Consider the following 19,366-nt stretch of genomic DNA (forward strand, 5'->3'; position numbering starts at 1 on the left):
TATATGGTGTATATATATATATATATATATATGGTGTGTATATATATATATATATATATACACACACACACACACACACACACACACACACACACACACACGCAATTATTCCATGCATAATAACTGGAATTGTTTTCGTCATTACACCACATGATGTCATAGTCTTGTTCAGTAACACTGCAGACTGTGAGTGAAACTTGTGCTTTGGCCATCTTTCAATTGTTGGTTTACCAGTCAGTAAAGTTGACATCCATCCATTCTCTACTGCTTATCCCTCTCGGGGTCACGGGAGGGCTGGAGCCTATCCCAGGTTACACCCTAGAGAAGTCGCCACCTCATCGTAGGGCCAACACAGATAGACAGACAACCAATCACACTCACGTTCACAAGGTATAGGCGTCGATGGGGATGTAAACTTGAAAGCACACACAAGCAGAGTGTACTTTGTGTAGTTTCATTCTGGGAAACTCTTGAGTCATGCCACGGAGTCAGTCGGACATGATCGCTTCAACGCAGGCGGCTGCAAGGTGGTCTCTCTCTTCCTGCGTCACACAGCACGCGTGATGTCACAGCTGCTGAGTCATACATCCCCACACCGCACAGATGATTACGCACATCATTCTCCCATCGCTCTCAAACTTCCCCATGATCCATGGCCTCTCCACCGCTTTAGTGTATAATAGTCTATAAATGTTCTGTCCACTCAAAGTGTGTCATTGAAAATCCCACTCTAACTTTGCATCAATTAATTGTTCCTACTACTCTCCATCATTATACATATGTTTTCAAGATTGTGCGCATGGGTGTGCCTTTTTTGGTTTACAAATGTATGACAGTTTTTGGGTGTTTCTCTCTTGGCAAAAGCACCGTGTTGGAAACAAATCATCTATTCATTGCATTTGCAGTACGCTAATAACTGTTGTAGGCATTGTACTGCTTGTTAGGGCTTCACGATTAATCGATAATCAAATTGATGTTGAGGTTTTAATTAGTGCAGTATATCACTGGAAGAGGCTGTCACCGCCATTTTAGTGACAGCCTTGGTCGCCAATCAGAATTGTTTAGGAAGAAAGACGTCTCACTCTGACCTAAATTCTTTAACAAAATAGTCAATTGTCTTTTTTTGTATGCCATGAGTACTATGTACTATGATGGATCTGTCCTTATATATCTTATATCTTATCTTACATATTGATATATCTGACATATTGTATAATGCCAGGAAGAGTATGGTACTAAAGAGGATAGAGACATCACATTTTCAATGTTTTATCTAATGTATTAGACTTAGACTTAGACTTAGACTTCCTTTTTATTGTCATTCAAATTTTAACTTTACAGTACAAATAAGAATGACATTTTGTTGCATTAGCTCATGGTAGTGCAGGATAAAAAAGCAATAAGGTGCAGACATAAATAAATAGATTACTGTACAGATAAATATATTGCACTTTTTCATATGCATCCACGTTTATGGATGTATGTTATATTGTCTTTATATTCCAGTTCATCCATTTTGGGGGGAATTGAGGGGATAGTTATGATGCGTTAAAGAGTCTAACAGCCTGAGGGAAGAAGCTGTTTCAGTGCTTCGGAGGCTGCGGAACCTCTTCCTAGAGTCCAGCAGTGAAAACAGTCCTTGGTGGAGGTGGGAGGAGTCTTTGCAGATTTTCTGAGCCCTGGTCAGGCAGCGGCTTTTTGCGATCTCCTGGATAAGAGGAAGAGGAGTCCTGATAATCTTTTCCGCCGTCCTCACCACTCTCTGGAGAGACTTCCAGTCTGAGGCATTGCAGGCTCCAGTCCAGACAGAGATGTTGTTAGTCAGTAGGCTCTCTATAGTGCCGCTGTAGAATGTGGTATCATATCATATCAATCTTTTGTATCATATCATATATCATTTGATCTATACTACGGTGATTAGGGTGATGTTTATTGAAAATGACCCCCCAAAAAAATCAAACCTGGATGGTTTTGAAAATAATACTGTTTCTGTTTTGTCTGTGAAAATGGCATCATATGTGTTCAGTGTGGGCTAGCATGAGTATATCAAAGTCAGGACAATTGTGGTAAAACACAGCACTTTAGTAATGTGTGTTACTAGTCTGGCAAAAGGTGCATTTGTCACACACATTTCGTGACCAAAATCTTAACCGTTACATCTACTTGAGTAACTTTTGGGATAAATTGTACTTCTAAGAGTAGTTTTAATGCAACATACTTTTACTTTTACTTGAGTATATTTATAGAGAAGAAACGCTACTTTTACTCCGCTACTTTTATCTACATTCAGCTCGCTACTCGCTACTGATTTTTATCGATCTGTTAATGCACGCTTTGTTTGTTTTGGTCTGTCAGACAGACCTTCAAAGTGCCTGCGTTTCAACAAATACAGTCACTGGTGACGTTCACTCCGTTCCACCAATCAGATGCAGTCACTGGTGACGTTGGACCAATCAAACAGAGCCAGGGGTCACATGACCTGACTTAAACAAGTTGAAAAACTTATTGGGGTGTTACCATTTAGTGGTCAATTGTACGGAATATGTACGGTACTGTGCAAACTACTAATAAAAGTTCCAATCAATCAATCAATCAAAAGTGTGAAGGAAAAAAGACAATTTTTTATTTAAACCGCCGTCAAAAGCCTAAAGACTGACTGCACAGTTCCTGTCTTCACAATAAAAGTGCCGCTCCATCGCGCCTGCGCTTTCAAAATAAGAGTCTCCGAAAGCCTGCGCAAACAAGCTAGCAAGCTACGGAGTTTGCCGCCAATGTATTTCTTGTAAAGTGTATAAAAACGAATATGGAAGCTGGACATATAAGATGCCAAAAACCAACCACTTTCATGTGGTATTAGACAGAAAGGAGGAACTTTTTTTCTCCTCCATTTGAAAACGTGGACGTTTGTCATCACTACTGTCTGATTGCAATCAATGCAAGTCATCAGAATCAGGTAATACACCAACTTATATTCTTGTCTTCATGAAAGAAAGGAATCTATATGTTAAACATGCATGTATATTCATTAAAACACTATTAACATGTAAACAAAAACGGCAAAAAAAATAAATATAAATTATATACTGTATATATATATATATATATATATATATATATATATATATATATATATATATATATATATATATATATATATATATATATGTGTGTGTGTGTGTGTATATATATATATATGTATATATGTGTGTGTATATATATATATGTGTGTATATGTTACTCATCAGTTACTCAGTACTTGAGTAGTTCTTTTACAACATACTTTTTACTTTTACTCAAGTAAATATTTGGGTGACTACTCCTTACTTTTACTTGAGTAATAAATCTCTAAAGTAACAGTACTCTTACTTGAGTACAATTTCTGGCTACTCTACCCACCTCTGCAAATCAGTAAGCTTGTTCCAAATATGCTGGCCAACTGCACTGGACCAAATGACGTGTGACCGGAAGTCTTTCACGAGTGATCTGATGTTTTCCATGCACCTCAGTCCATCACACACCATTTGTCAATGACAGAAGATTACTGATTGCTTGTTGGTGTAGTTAACAGTGTAGATGACCACTGACAAAACAACTGGGCTTGATGGCCTGCAACACGATGTGGAAGAAAACATTTCCAAGTACAATATGATGACTTTAGTCTACATTCAAAACACTTTCTAAATGTATTGGATAAGCTTTGATTTCAATTCATAGTCACTTTTATTACCCGTTTTTTGAGTCTGTAAACGTTCGTTTCTGGAGGCGTACCCAGATTGCAAATGAAAGCATGCCCCACCTTTTCCAAAAGTATCATAATTTATAAATATACACTGTTTGAATAAGTACCGTAATTTCCGGACTATAAGCCGCTACTTTTTCCCCTCGTTCTGGTCCCTGCGGCTTATACAACGGTGCGGCTTTTCTACGGCTTACGGAAACCAGGGGCGCGCACTACCGAGGATGCGCGAGACCGAGGCAGACATCTGGCGCCAGGTAACGAGAGCAAAATCAAATCAAATCAAATCAACTTTATTAGAGTAGGAGAGCGTCAGCGACAGTTTGCGCGAAGGAAGTGTTCATGCAAACACCCTCAATATGGAAAACAAACGGAGAAGTGCATATGATGCTGCTTTTAAGTTAAAGGCAATCGATCTGGCTGTCAAAGAAAGAAATAGAGCTGCTGCACGTACCCTTAACATCAATGAATCAATGGTGAGACGTTGGAGACGGCAGCATGAAGAACTGATTCAATGCAAAAAGACAAAAAAATCCTTCAGAGGTAATACAAGCAGATGGCCGGAACTTGAAAACTTTCTTGAGGACTGGGTGAACACACAGAGAGCAGACGGCCGGGGTGTTTCCACCGTGCAGATCCGACTGAAAGCCCAAACAACCGCCAAAGAAATGAATATTGAAGATTTTAGAGGTGGACCATCATGGTGTCTCAGATTTATGAGACGAAAAGGACTGTCCATTAGGGCACGGACGACTCTGAGTCAGCAACTCCCTCCCGACCACAAGGAGAAAATAACAAACTTCCGCGAATTCACACAAAGAAAGATAGACGAATATTCCATCGGACCGGACGAGATAATAAACATGGATGAAGTGCCTCTGTCCTTTGACTTGCCTCTCACAAGGACTCTGCACGAATGCTGTTCGCCATGTCAAAGATGTGAAAGTTTGATTGAATGATTGAAAGATTTATTGTTAATAAATGGGACGCTTTGCGTTCCCAAACAGTCATCTATGTCCCGACAATCCCCTCCGTGATAGCAGGAACCCCTATATACTACGGTAATTACACATCAAAACGCCTGCGGCTTATAGCTTATATATGGAGCAATCTGTATTTTCCCCTAAATTTAGCTGGTGCGGCTTATAGTCAGGTGCGCCTTATAGTCCGGAAATTACGGTATCTTCAAGTCGTCGCTGCTATTTTTTCCCCCAAACACATTTGAAAATAAAGTCCTAAAAACTATTATAGATTTACCCGTTCACAAAATTAAGTACACCTGTACACTCTTTGATCGATTCAGAGTGTGCATAAAAAACTTTTACCAGCATTTATGTCTGACATGTCACATGTCAGTGTTATTATGCTCTAGCGTTGTACGGTGTTATTATCCTCTAGGGTTGTACGGTATACGGATATTAGTGTAGTACCGCGATACTAATGAATCATATTCGGTCCCCCCACCCCCCGCCCCAGTGTTTTAGCTACTTCTAAATCACTAATCCTCGCCTCCATGGCGACAAATAAAGTTTGTTTCTTACAAGTATCATCCCTGCAGGACGAGGAATAGCTAAACATGCTTCACTACACACCGTAGCTCACCGGCGTCAAAATGTAAACAAACGCCATTGGTGGATCTACACCTAACATCCACTGTAATGATACCAAGTACAGTAGTGTATCTAGTCGATACTATTATTATTACGTCGATATTTTTTGGCATCACAACATCTTCTTTCAAAGATGTTAGTATCGGATCGATACCCAAATTTGTGGTATCAAACAACAGAAGAATAAATGATTATTACATTTTAACAGAAGTGTAGGTAGAACATGTTAAAAGAGAAAGTAAGCAGATATTAACAGTAAATTAACAATTAGATTAATAATTCATTTTCTACCACTTGTCCTTAATAATTTTGACAAAATATTAGAATGGAAAATTACACAATATGTTACTGCATATGTCAGCAGCTAAATTAGGAGCCTGTGTTTGCTTACTAACTAATAAAAGACAAGTTGTCTTGTATGTTCACTATTTTATTTAAGGACAAACTTGCAATAAGAAACATATGTTTAATGTACTCTAAGATTGTTTGTTTAAATAAAGCCAATGATGCAATTTTTTGTGGTCCCCTTTATTTAGAAAAGTACCGAAAAGTATCAAAATAATTTTGGTACCGGTACAAAAATATTGGTATCGGGACAACACTATTATGCCCATGCCAAGATTGTACAAAAATAATACTATTTTTGGCTGTGACGTCACATTGTAGCCAGACTGCAAAACCCTGTGAACAGAGGCATTCAAAACTGTGTGCAAGCTCAAAAATGCATGAACCTTATAATTTGATGCTTTGACGTTGTTTACCACGTGTAGCCAACATTGCGACAACATATATAAATCAGAAAATACTACATTTATCATCGGCCCCCTTTAAAAAAAACTATTGTCATTGAGGTCTCCACAATCCATACACTCAACCTTTTGTATTAAATGTGGTGCAATTTGTTCAAATGTGTCTGAGTCAGACAACATTTTTGTCTGTGAGACATAAAAATCCTAGTAAAAATATTTTACTGGGATTATTCCTGTAAATGCACCATGAGTTTGAATTTAAACATCTACCCCACCTTAACTTGGATAAAAAAGCTATACATGTACTTACCCCTTTGACATGCTTGGTCCTTGTTAGCCCTTAGGTTGTGTTTCCATTTGGTCTGATAAAAAAGACTAATGAAAGAACCAAATTGAGGACAAAAGAATAAACACCCCCCCAGGTTTAGTATCTGATAGCGACAACATAGGAAGCAAATCACCCCCAGTGAGGTGCCTGGAGATAAAGGAGACAGAGATGGAAGTAGAAGAATGACAGGGTGTCGCACAAAAGTTTTGTATGGGTACAATATTGCAGTAATTATTGGGTTAGTCGGTTGTAATGTCAAGGTGGAGAAAATATGCCATGTTAACCTAATCACTGAAACTGTTTCAAATTTAAATCACTTGAGATTTCACGGCGCCTCAATCAGTTCATCTTTGAATTTGAATAGGCTAGCAGCTGTGTTTAAAGGGCGCACAGGTGTGTTTGTGTCGTTGTCAGTATTGAAATCATTGCTCCACACTCTGACCCTGCTTTGTGTGGAATGCCAGATCTGCATTCGCGATTAAGGTCACACCACTTCGGAACTGGAGCCGAGCGTGGTTACTCATTGTCCTCCTTAGGCAAAAATGCCCGGAACTGCTACAGATGTGCCACAACTGACACTGGTTGAGACTGTGCGAATGATGAGAGCCACTCGACATTTGAGCCTCCGTGCAAGCAGTCTTGATCGGAAAAATATGAATCAATTTGTTCCTATGTAATATTTTGCGTGTATCTATGTTTTCCAATTCAGGACATAGTCTGGTGAGCCAGGGTTTCTCAATGGACCACACCATGGCTCTTGCTGGTAATGTACAAACAAGATGGAAACCAATGGAAACACTTGACTGCCAGACCCCAGGAACGTCTAAAATGGAATAAAATCCCAGGTTTGTCAGACAACCAATGGGTGGCCATAATGGATGCCTTGTTTCACGGAATTACATTACCGATAATAGTTGCGACGTTTAATATGCAAAAAGTAAAAGGTAAAATATTACAGTATTTTTAAATTAAATCTTATTTCACTCTCCACTTTTTTGTAAGTTTTAAAATATTTTTAATTTTACCTGTTACTAAGTGTCAAGTTGTCATTTTGTCACCGCTGATATTGCAAGAAATGTTTGACAAACATAATAAGAAAATGTATATCTTTTACACAACATACATGCACATAACAATGTTACTTGTGGTATTAACTTTGCTTGAGCCAAGCACTAACCTCTAGTTGCATACAGTGTTAATTGTGTTATTCGCAAATAACAAAATAAGCAATGGCAAAGATAAAATGTGTTGTCTATGTTTATGCAGCATTGATTTTATAGTCATTACATTCATTCATTCAAAGATGCGTTGAAATCCCTTCCCTGTTTTAAAGACACCTGGGATGTTGACTCTGTCGCGCGATGCCAAACGCAGTGATGTTCAGGCTTATGAACAAAACACTCACTCACTACACAACTCCAACCCTCCCCTGTTGCAAGTCAAGTATTTTGCTCATATGTGATTATGCTCTAGGTTGTTTTCTGGTCTCAAACTGAGCCCACCTCACATAAGAGCTAAGTTCAGGAGTTGCTTTTTTCCTCCTCTCTTCATGTTTACCTTTCTTTCCTACCTCTTTACGAGGCACCGCCAGGTGTCGACCTATCAGTCTTCCTGTTCTGTACATCCCTGGAACTATATATTGTCTAATTTTGGAGAAGTTGTACTGAAAATGGTGTTGTACTTTTTAAGTGCAATGACAATAAATCATAGTCTAATTTATTCTATTTGTATTTTATTTTATCCTGTCAACCAAAACCGTTGAATTTTGACTGGTCACTGAAAAGATGCTTTTAGATTATCTTAGCAATACTGACATGCGATAATGCGGTCAGACTATGATTTTGAATCTACATTTAAAATACTTATTTTTGGTCTACATAAAATGTAATAGTGGTGCTTTGGTCTAAATTTACAATTTGCTTAACAGACCATCTTCAAGCCACTTTTTGGCTGTCTATTAAAAACAAGCCGTTTTGTGGGCGGTCTTATTTTCGTGCAAATGATTTCCTCCATGCCTCGCCTCCTTTTGCTTGCAAATATCATAAGTTAGAACTATACGCTACTTATTTTTACACATGACAACAGGCGAGGATTTTAGCATTTTATCGTACAAACCCCGTTTCCATATGAGTTGGGAAATTGTGTTAGATGTAAATATAAACGGAATACAATGATTTGCAAATCTTTTTCAACCCATATTCAAATGAATGCACTACAAAGACAAGATATTTGATGTTCAAACTCATAAACTTTATTTTTTTTTGCAAATAATAATTAACTTAGAATTTCATGGCTGCAACACGTGCCAAAGTAGTTGGGAAAGGGCATGTTCACCACTGTGTTACATGGCCTTTTCTTTTAACAACACTCAATAAACGATTGGGAACTGAGGAAACTATTTGTTGAAGCTTTGAAAGTGGAATTATTTCCCATTCTTGTTTTATGTAGAGCTTCAGTCGTTCAACAGTCCGGGGTCTCCGCTGTCGTATTTTACGCTTCATAATGCGCCACACATTTTCGATGGGAGACAGGTCTGGATTGCAGGTGGGCCAGGAAAGTACCCGCACTCTTTTTTTACGAAGCCACACTGTTGTAACACGTGCTGAATGTGGCCTGGCATTGTCTTGCTGAAATAAGCAGGGGCGTCCCTGAAAAAGACGGCGCTTAGATGGCAGCATATGTTGTTCCAAAACCTGTATGTACCTTTCAGCATTAATGGTGCCTTTACAGATGTGTAAGTTACCCATGCCTTGGGCACTAATACACCCCCATACCATCACAGAAGCTGGCTTTTGAACTTTGCGTCGATAACAGTCTGGATGGTTCGCTTCCCCTTTGGTCCGGATGACACGATGTCGAATATTTCCAAAAACAATTTGAAATGTGGACTGGTCAGACCACAGAACACTTTTCCACTTTGCATGAGTCCATCTTAGATGATCTCGGGCCCAGAGAAGCCGGCGGCGTTTCTGGATGTTGTTGATAAATGGCTTTCGCTTTGCATAGTAGAGCTTTAACTTGCACTTACAGATGTAGCAACCAACTGTCTTTAGTGACAGTGGTTTTCTGAAGTGTTCCTGAGCCCATGTGGTGATATCCTTTAGAGATTGATGTCGGTTTTTGATACAGTGCCGTCTGAGGGATCGAAGGTCACGGTCATTCAATGTTGGTTTCCGGCCATGCCGCTTACGTGGAGTGATTTCTCCAGATTCTCTGAACCTTTTGATGATATTATGGACCGTAGATGTTGAAATCCCTAAATTTCTTGCAATTGCACTTTGAGAAACGTTGTTCTTAAACTGTTTGACTATTTGCTCACGCAGTTGTGGACAAAGGGGTGTACCTCGCCCCATCCTTTCTTGTGAAAGACTGAGCATTTTTTGGGAAGCTGTTTTTATACCCAATCATGGCACCCACCTGTTCCCAATTAGCCTGCACACCTGTGGGCTGTTCCAAATAAGTGTTTGATGAGCATTCCTCAACTTTATCAGTATTTATTGCCACCTTTCCCAACTTCTTTGTCACGTGTTGCTGGCATCAAATTCTAAAGTTAATGATTATTTACAAAAAAAAGATTGTAATACAAAACGTTAACATTGTATGCTAAACCTTAACTCTGGAACTACATGTGCTACCTGCTAATGTCAATGGTTAGGAGGATGCTATATGCTAACGTATCATTATAAATTGTCATATATCTACTATTATTTGATTATCCGCTTTACTGTATCCACCGTTGGCATAAATGGTAGAGACTGTCTGTAGTTTTGGGTAAATCCTTCTGTATATTTTCCATTGGACCGTGGCGTGTCTTAACCTGCCTCTGTGCTTCATGTTTTGCTGCAGTTGTCATGGACCCCGGTCCTGAGTATGTACATTGTCACGAAACACAAAAGTTAATCATCACATTCTTTTTTCATCAGATGAGATTGGAAGTTTGTATAGAGACAAGTCCTGGCTAATACAACCAATAACACAGCATTTTCGGTCATTCGGTCGCACCGTGAGCATATTTTTGTTTGATTACAGCTGCCGCTATGGGAAAATAAAAACAGCGGACTCGTGCAGAAGTCTTTCGTAAATCCTCCTCTATATATGACGATATCCGCTGACGTCACATATTGGTGCAAATCTCAAAACGGCTTGTTTGAAACAAAGCAAAATAATTATACCCCGGTGAAGTCTATTTTTGCATGAGTGTAAAATAAACGTGACAATATTTAAAAAGTGTCATATGATTACCGGACGCGGCCACCGCTGCTGCTCACTGCTCCCCTCACCTCCCAGGGGGTGAGGGTGATGGGTCAAATGCTTAATAATCTCACCACACCTAGTGTGTGTGTGACAATCATTGGTACTTTAACTTTTAACTTTATATATGTGTACCCTATTTTCCGGACTACAAGCCGCTACATTTTTCCCAAGCTTTAAACCCTGCGGTTTATACAAAGATGGGGCTAATCTATGGATTTTTCTTTGCTAACGGATAAAAAATGGAATGGATTAAACAAAGAAATTAAACAGTGTACTAAAATGACCCACTCTAAGAAACTGTTCAAACAAAGTGTTTACAAAGCATGAGGAAGAAGAATCCTGATAAACATCTTAAACCTTATTATAAAGAGCAAAGCTCTTATTCATCTCATAAAAGGTGAATAGAGACAATGATTTTTCTGTTTTGTTTGATTAGCCGCTTTACTGCACCGTTTGGAAACACTTAAGACAGGGGTGCCCATTATGTCGATCGCGAGCTACCTGTCGATGGTGGAGGTGGGTGTCAGTCGATCGCCAGCCAGGCATTAAAAAAATAGACCTAAAAATTAGCGATCGTTAATCTTCACAAAGACGTCACTTTCGTCACTTGATTGACATTCACAGCACCTGAGGGTCTTGTGAGATGACGCTGGCTGCTGTGAGATCATTATTAAGACAAAATGACCGACGGGAAGGCGAGAAACACTTTTTTACTCTCACGCCGTACCTGCCGTCAAAACTCTAAAGGCCGACTGCACAGTTCCTGTCTTCACAATAAAAGTGCTGCTTCATCCTGCCTGCGCTAATAAATTAAGAGTCTCAGAACGATAGTGCACACAAGCTAGCAAGCTAGCAAGTTTGCCGCCAATGTATTTCTTGTAAAGTGTATAAAAAGGAGTATGGAAGCTGGACAAATAAGATGCCAAAAACCAACCACTTTCATGTTGTATTGGACAGAAAGGAGGACTTTTTTTCTCCTCCATTTGAAAATGTGGACGTTATCATCACTACTATCTGATTCTAATAAATGTAAGTCATCAGAATCAGGTAATACACCAACTTATATTCTTGTCTTCATGAAAGAAAGGATGTGTTAAACATGGTTGTATTATCATTGATCACCTTTAACTTCGTAACAAAAACATCTCTTTCATAAATAAATAAATATAAATGATATATATGAATGAGGTAGATCCCCTCGACTTGGTCAATTGAAAAGTAGCTCGCCTGCAGAAAAAGTGTGGGCACCCCTGACTTAAGGTATGTAAATAAACATTTACAAAATCTTATATGTAAGTATCTCATTTCACAATGTACCGGTATAAATCTGCGGCTTATAGTCTGGTGCGGCGAATATATGAAGAACCTTTTTTTCTTCTAAAATGTAGTGGGTGCGGCTTATATACTGGTGCGGCTTATAGTCCAAAAATACGGTAAATATGATGATAGTAGTGTTCTTGTTTTTTATTGTGCTGAGCCAATATAAGAAATATAACAAATCATAACAATTATTTAATATCATGAATTTTTGATACAAAATTTAGTTTTGTAGATATTATTTTTTTCCAATTAGGTGTCCTGCAACATTGTATTACAGTGTTATGATTACTGTTAAAGTACTGTACATCTCCAAAGAAATTACAAATAAATGTGAAACATATCAAATTGTTTTGTTTCTGCTTCTTCAGTGAAATGACAACCATGGCTCAGCATGAACATACACATCCAAACTCTAAATCAAAAGCAGTTGGGACAAACTAGCCGCCTGTGGAGCAATGTTGCCCCCACCGCCAGTCCTTGAGGGGGTCCCAACATTTGATCCAAGATGGTTTCTGAGATTCTAAGAAACAATTTCGCATCTGGATTGTTTTAATTGTGGCTCGGCCCCCTTGGAGACATCAGCGCTGCTGCGAGGCTCACGCTGGGATGCGTCACTGATCATGTGATAAAGACGAACTAAACGTTCCGCCTGAGCTCTCTCAGGACTGGATGGCGTTGCCGCTAATGAAAGCATGGAAGTAATTTCTCAGCCGCCTTGGCTTTGAGTGAGACCGACGAGAGAGTAACGATTTGTGCAGGACACACCCAGAAAACGTGGCGTCATCACTAAGCAACCGGTTTTGCTTTGTTGCAGTGGATTCTCTCCCTCCCCACACAGTGATCCTAATGCTACATGGCTAATCATTGCATTTGTAAATGGAGTTATATATAAATAGTTAGGAAGCACACTGCAGACAAAATGACTGTTTGAATATAATACAAAATGCTAACAATGTATGCTAAACCTTAACTTTGTAGCATGCTAATATCAAAGGTTTATTTATTTATACAGCACAATTTTAAAAGAGCCACTACTGCCCCAAAGTACGGTACAGATTAAAAACAGGAAAGTGAATAATACTAATCACAATAGGTGCAGAACATTCTATTTATAAAACCCAGCAAAACAAACCAATCAATAAAATAGTAAAAACTAGCACTACATCTAAACAACAAAAAAACAATAAGTTAGGAATATGCATAAAAATGCTAACGTATTATTATAAATTGCCATATACAGTCGTGGTCAAAAGTTTACATACATAATGTCATGGCTGTCTTGAGTTTGCAATAATTTCTACAACTCTTATTTTTTTGTGATAGAGTGATTGGAGCACATACTTGTTTGTCACAAAACACATTCATGAAGTTTGGTTCTTTTATGAATGTATTATGGGTCTACTGGAAATGTGACCAAATCTGCTGGGTCCAAAGTATACATACAGCGATGTTAATATTTGGTTACATGTTTCACTGCAATGAGGCGCTTTTGGTAGCCATCCACAAGCTTCTGGCAAGCTTCTGGTTGAATTTTTGACCACTCCTCTTGACAAAAGTGGTGCAGTTCAGCTAAATTTGTTGGTTTTCTGACATGGACTTGTTTCTTCAGCATTTTCCACATGTTCTCAATGGGGTTTAAGTCAGGACTTTGGGAAAGCCATTCTAAAACCTTAATTCCAGCCTGATTTAGCCATTTCTTTACCACTTTTGGCGTGTGTCTGGGGTCATTGTCCTGTTGGAACACCCAGCAAAACAGGCCCAGAGCATAATACTACCACCACCATGCTTGACGGTAGGGATGGTGTTCCTGGGATTAAAGGCCTCACCTTTTCTCCTCCAAACATATTGCTGGGTATTGTGGCCAAACAGCTACATTTTTGTTTCATTTGACCACAGAACTTTCCTTCAGAAGGTCTTATCTTTGTCCATGTGATCAGCAGCAAACTTTAGAGGAGCCTTAAGGTGTCGCTTCTGGAGCAAGGGCTTCCTTCTTGCATGGTAGCCTCTCAGTCCATGGCGATGCAAAACACGCTTGACTGTGGACACTGACAACTGTGTTCCAGCAGCTTCCAATTCATTGCAGACCTGCTTTTTGGTGGTTCTCGGTTGACTCTTGATCATCCTGACCAATTTTCTCTCAGCAGCAGGTGATAGCTTGCGTTTTCTTCCTGATTGTGGCAGTGACAAAACTGTGCCATGCACATTATACTTACGAACAATTGTCTGCACAGTTGCTCTTGGGACCTTGGGACATTTATTTAATAATACCACCGTAACATTTGACAACCAAACAATTACACAAGGCGAATCAGTAAAGAATCTGGGTATTATCTTCGACCCAACTCTCTCGTTTGAATCACACATTAAGAGTGTTACTAAAACGGCCTTCTTTCATCTCCGTAATATCGCTAAAATTCGTTCTATTTTATCCACTAGCGACGCTGAGATCATTATTCATGCGTTCGTTACGTCTCGTCTCGACTACTGTAACATATTATTTTCGGGTCTCCCTATGTCTAGCATTAAAAAATTACAGTTGGTACAAAATGCGGCTGCTAGACTTTTGACAAGAACAAGAAAGTTTGATCATATTACGCCTATACTGGCTCACCTGAACTGGCTTCCTGTGCACTTAAGAAGTGACTTTAAGGTTTTTCTACTTACGTATAAAATACTACACGGTCTAGCTCCGTCCTATCTTGTCGATTGCATTGTACCATATGTCCCGGCAAGAAATCTGCGTTCAAAGAACTCCGGCTTATTAGTGATTCCCAGAGCCCAAAAAAAGTCTGCGGGCTATAGAGCGTTTTCTATTCGGGCTCCAGTACTATGGAATGCCCTCCCGGTAACAATTAGAGATGCTACCTCAGTAGAAGCATTTAAGTCCCATCTTAAAACTCATTTGTATACTCTAGCCTTTAAATAGCCCCCCTGTTAGACCAGTTGATCTGCCGTTTCTTTTCTTTTCTCCTCTGCTCCCCTTTTCCTTGAGGGGGGGGGGGGGCACAGGTCCGGTGGCCATGGATGAAGTGCTGGCTGTCCAGAGTCGGGACCCGGGGTGGACCGCTCGCCTGTGTATCGGCTGGGAACATCTCTACGCTGCTGACCCGTCTCCGCTCGGGATGGTGTCCTGCTGGCCCCACTATGGACTGGACTCTTACTATTATGTTGGATCCACTATGGACTGGACTCTCACAATATTATGTCAGACCCACTCGACATCCATTGCTTTCGGTCTCCCCTAGAGGGGGGGGGTTACCCACATATGCGGTCCTCTCCAAGGTTTCTCATAGTCATTCACATCGACGTCCCACTGGGGTGAGTTTTTCCTTGCCCGTATGTGGGCTTTGTACCGAGGATGTCGTTGTGGCTTGTGCAGCCCTTTGAGACACTTGTGATTTAGGGCTATATAAATAAAGATTGATTGATTGATTGATTGATAAGCTGCTTTGAAATGGCTCCAAGTGACTTTCCAGACGTGTTCAAGTCAATGATTAGTTTTTTTCAGATCTGTGCTGAGTTCCTTTGACTTTCCCATTGTCGTGTTTGTAACCGAGTCTAATGACTGCATCACCTGAGCCCTATTTAAATGGGCTCAGAGAAGTCAACAGGTGTCGTCAATCATAATCACTCACATGAAGTTAAGAGGCCATGCCATGAAGCTAATTTGATTTGATTGTAACTTTTCTACATCACCAAAATTGATAATGTATGTTGCTGTATGTATACTTTTGACCCAGCAGATTTGGTCACATTTTCAGTAGACCCATAATAAATTCATAAAAGAACCAAACTTCATGAATGTTCTTTGTGACCAACAAGTATGTGCTCCAATCACTCTATCACAAAAAAATAAGAGTTGTTGAAAGTATTGGATACTCAAGACAGCCATGAAATTATGTCCTTCACAAGTGTATGTAAACTTTTGACCACGACTGTATCTACTGGACTTACCGCTTTGTTGTATACACCGTTAGGCACACTCTCTGAGAATAAATGTATTTCCTTCTGTCTAAATCTTTCTGTATATTTTCCTGAATGTTATTCCATTGTTCCGTGATCCAAAAAAGATGAGGAGTGTTAGGCGGAAGTTAATGGGGTCATACAGTCTCTCACTTTCCTCACCCCTTCACCTCTCCTCTTGCCCGAGCTACCAGCTTCAGGTCCTGAGGTCATGGCGGTGAGTCTCCTCACTGACAGTAATGAACCTGAGGGAAGACTCCTTGTATGATTGCCATTGAACGTACGCGTCTGCTCGGGAGCGCCGCGTGGTTGGCGTGATAATCCCGCAGGACAATCCCCACAGGAATGTCTTTTTGAATCTAATTGTCACATTCCATGTGACAAGTTGGCCCTTTGTTCGGGATTCCTGGGTTTTTATTTAGTTTTTCTGTTTCTTGTGTTGGCTTGATATGCTTCAACTTTACTTTCTCTGTAGAAACTTTGGCAGCTCAACTGATTTTATTTAGCAATTAACGCACTTTGGGTAAGTCTTTGCGTTTACTATTTTCTGATTACTAGTTGTTGCGTGTGTTTTTTCTTCTGCGTTGTCTGGACCTTTGCTGCCAACCTATACTTTTTTGCCACTAACGCGCTTTTTTTTGTGTGCATTTTGTAACTTTTATGTTTTATACTGTACATAGGTTGTGCTGCTCCTTGCTAGCGCTTATTTTAGTTAAATAAAAATGCTTTATTGTGTCAACCAGCGAGTATTAAGAGTGGAGGGTTCAGATCTCATCACAGTTATGTCACGCAGTTGTCGGTTCGGTTCGGTGTACGTTGTTGTTCTTTTTAACACCCCAGAATACCATATATTAGAGAAAGTAAAATAATTTTCTTCCGCATACCATTTTCACTGGGGGACTAGAGCAATGGTTTTCAAACTTTTTCTCACCAAGTACCACCTCAGAAAACACTCTCCATGTACCACCATAATGACCAACATTAAAGTACAGTAGCTGAGCAGGCCTAGGTTTGAACAGTAACACTGTGTTTGATTATAAAAAAAAATAAAACACTAATCATTTAATTAAGTGATTATTTGGCTAACCCCTCGATCAGGCCTGGGCAATTATTTTGACTCGGGGGCCAAATCAACAATGTGTCTGAGGGCCGGTATATCTATCTATCTATCTATCTATCTATCTATCTATCTATGTACCGTATACATATATATATATATATATATATATATATGTATGTGTGTATGTATGCATATATATATATATATATATATATATGTATGTGTGTATGTATACATATATATATATATATATATATATATATATATATATATATATATATATATTAGAGATGCGCGGTTTGCGGGCACAACCGCGGAGTCCGCGGATCGGGCGGATGAAATAAAAAAAAATTAGATTTTATCCGCGGGTCGGGTCGGGTCGGGTGGTTCAAATTATTTAAAAAAATTAGATTTTAAATAGATTCAGGCGGGTGGCAGTTAAACCAATTCGGAAATATATATACATAGTTAAATGTTGTTACCCACATACGAAAAACGAGCAGGCACCTGCAGCATATGCCACAACAGAAGAAAAAAAAAAAAAGAGATGGACACTTTTACGGAGCGGAGAAGGGACGCCTCGCCGGGATCCGGGACCGAGGCCCCTTCCCCCGAGAGGGCCCCACCGGGAGCCGTAGCTGAGGCGATCCGCGAGAAGGGCCCGACGCACGTCTAGGGTCACCACCGCGCCCACCGCACCGACACCCCGCCTCGTCCGCCTTCGCCGCGGCCGGCGTCACGCGCAGCAGGTAAGCAGCTTACCTGCCCGCCACCCCCGTGGCCGGGGGCTCGTAACAGGGGTCACTCCGCGCGCTCCGCCCGCGCAGCTTACCTGCCCGCCACCCCTGTTGCCGGGGGCGCGTAACAGGGGTCACTCCGCGCGCAGTGCGCTCACGAAAGGGGTGGGGCTCACCCTGGTTGATATAGACAGCAGCTGGACGGTGGCCATGGAAGTTGGAACCCGCTAAGGAGTGTGTAACAACCCACCTGCCGAATCAACTAGCCCTGAAAATGGATGGCGCTGGAGCGTCGGGCCCATATACCCGGCCGTCACCGGCAGCGAGACGCGCTTGGAGGTGCGCTCAGCGCGGCTCCCATATGATTGCGCACTGGTGTGCGTCTGGGTCGTGACAGCGTGGCACGCGAATGTCTGTGATGCATTGGATCAGTCTCCTTTCTTTAACAGGCAAAAGCTTTATAACCTCACTAATGCCTTGCATCGTCTATATTAGATATATAACAACGGGCGGGTGCGGGCGGATGGCGGGCGGATGCGGTTCTGATCAAATGTTAGATCGGGTGGATTGCGGAGGGTTGACGACTTTCTGATGCGGTTGCGGATGAAATAATTGCCTATCCGCGCATCTCTAATATATATATATATATATATATATATATATATATATATATATATATATATATATATATATATATATATATATATATGTATGTGTGTGTATATATATATATATATATATATATATATATATACATATATATATTTTTTTTTTTTTCGCTGTATAAACATACATACATATTGTGCTTGGGTCCTATTTTTAGGAACACTAATGGCACCCCAAACCATCACTGATGGTGGAAACTTTACACTAGACTTCAGGCAACGTGGATCCTGTGCCTCTCCTGTCTTCCTCCAGACTCTGGGACCTCGATTTCCAAAGGAAATGCAAACCAAACCAACCCAAACCATCAGTGATGGTTTGGGGTGCCATGTCATCTGCTGGTGTCGGTCCACTCTGTTTCCTGAGATCCAGGGTCAACGCAGCCGTCTACCAGCAAGTTTTAGAGCACTTCATGCTTCCTGCTGCTGACCTGCTCTATGGAGATGGAGATTTCAAGTTCCAACAGGACTTGGCGCCTGCACACAGCGCAAAATCTACCCGTGCCTGGTTTACGGACCATGGTATTTCTGTTCTAAATTGGCCCGCCAACTCCCCTGACCTTAGCCCCATAGAAAATCTGTGGGGTATTGTGAAAAGGAAGATGCAGAATGCCAGACCCAAAAACGCAGAAGAGTTGAAGGCCACTATCAGAGCAACCTGGGCTCTCATAACACCTGAGCAGTGCCAGAAACTCATCGACTCCATGCCACGCCGCATTAACGCAGTAATTGAGGCAAAAGGAGCTCCAACCAAGTATTGAGTATTGTACATGCTCATATTTTTCATTTTCATACTTTTCAGTTGGCCAACATTTCTAAAAATCCCTTTTTTGTATTAGCCTTAAGTAATATTCTAATTTTGTGACACACGGAATTTTGGATTTTCATTTGTTGCCACTTCAAATCATCAAAATTAAATGAAATAAATATTTGAATGCATCAGTCTG

General features: G+C 40.4%; 1 protein-coding gene across 2 annotated transcripts in view; it reads left to right on the forward strand.

Annotated features, from left to right (window-relative positions):
- Positions 1-18,729, forward strand: part of LOC133623341 (DNA repair protein XRCC4-like) — an 89,965-nt gene extending 71,236 nt beyond the window's left edge. Inside the window, exons 7-8 of one of the 2 annotated variants that reach the window (XM_061986555.1) lie at positions 7,133-7,268; positions 18,581-18,729. In XM_061986555.1, the coding sequence (XP_061842539.1) occupies positions 7,133-7,260 (128 nt within the window). In that variant the 3' untranslated portion in view covers positions 7,261-7,268; positions 18,581-18,729. Of the gene's footprint in view, positions 1-7,132; positions 8,143-18,580 lie in introns of those variants that run through there. The other variant, XM_061986554.1, reaches the window with a different exon arrangement.
- The last annotated feature ends 637 nt before the right edge of the window (positions 18,730-19,366 follow it).

The sequence above is a fragment of the Nerophis lumbriciformis genome, linkage group LG12 (genome assembly GCF_033978685.3).
Source record: "Nerophis lumbriciformis linkage group LG12, RoL_Nlum_v2.1, whole genome shotgun sequence".
Lineage (NCBI taxonomy): Eukaryota > Metazoa > Chordata > Actinopteri > Syngnathiformes > Syngnathidae > Nerophis > Nerophis lumbriciformis.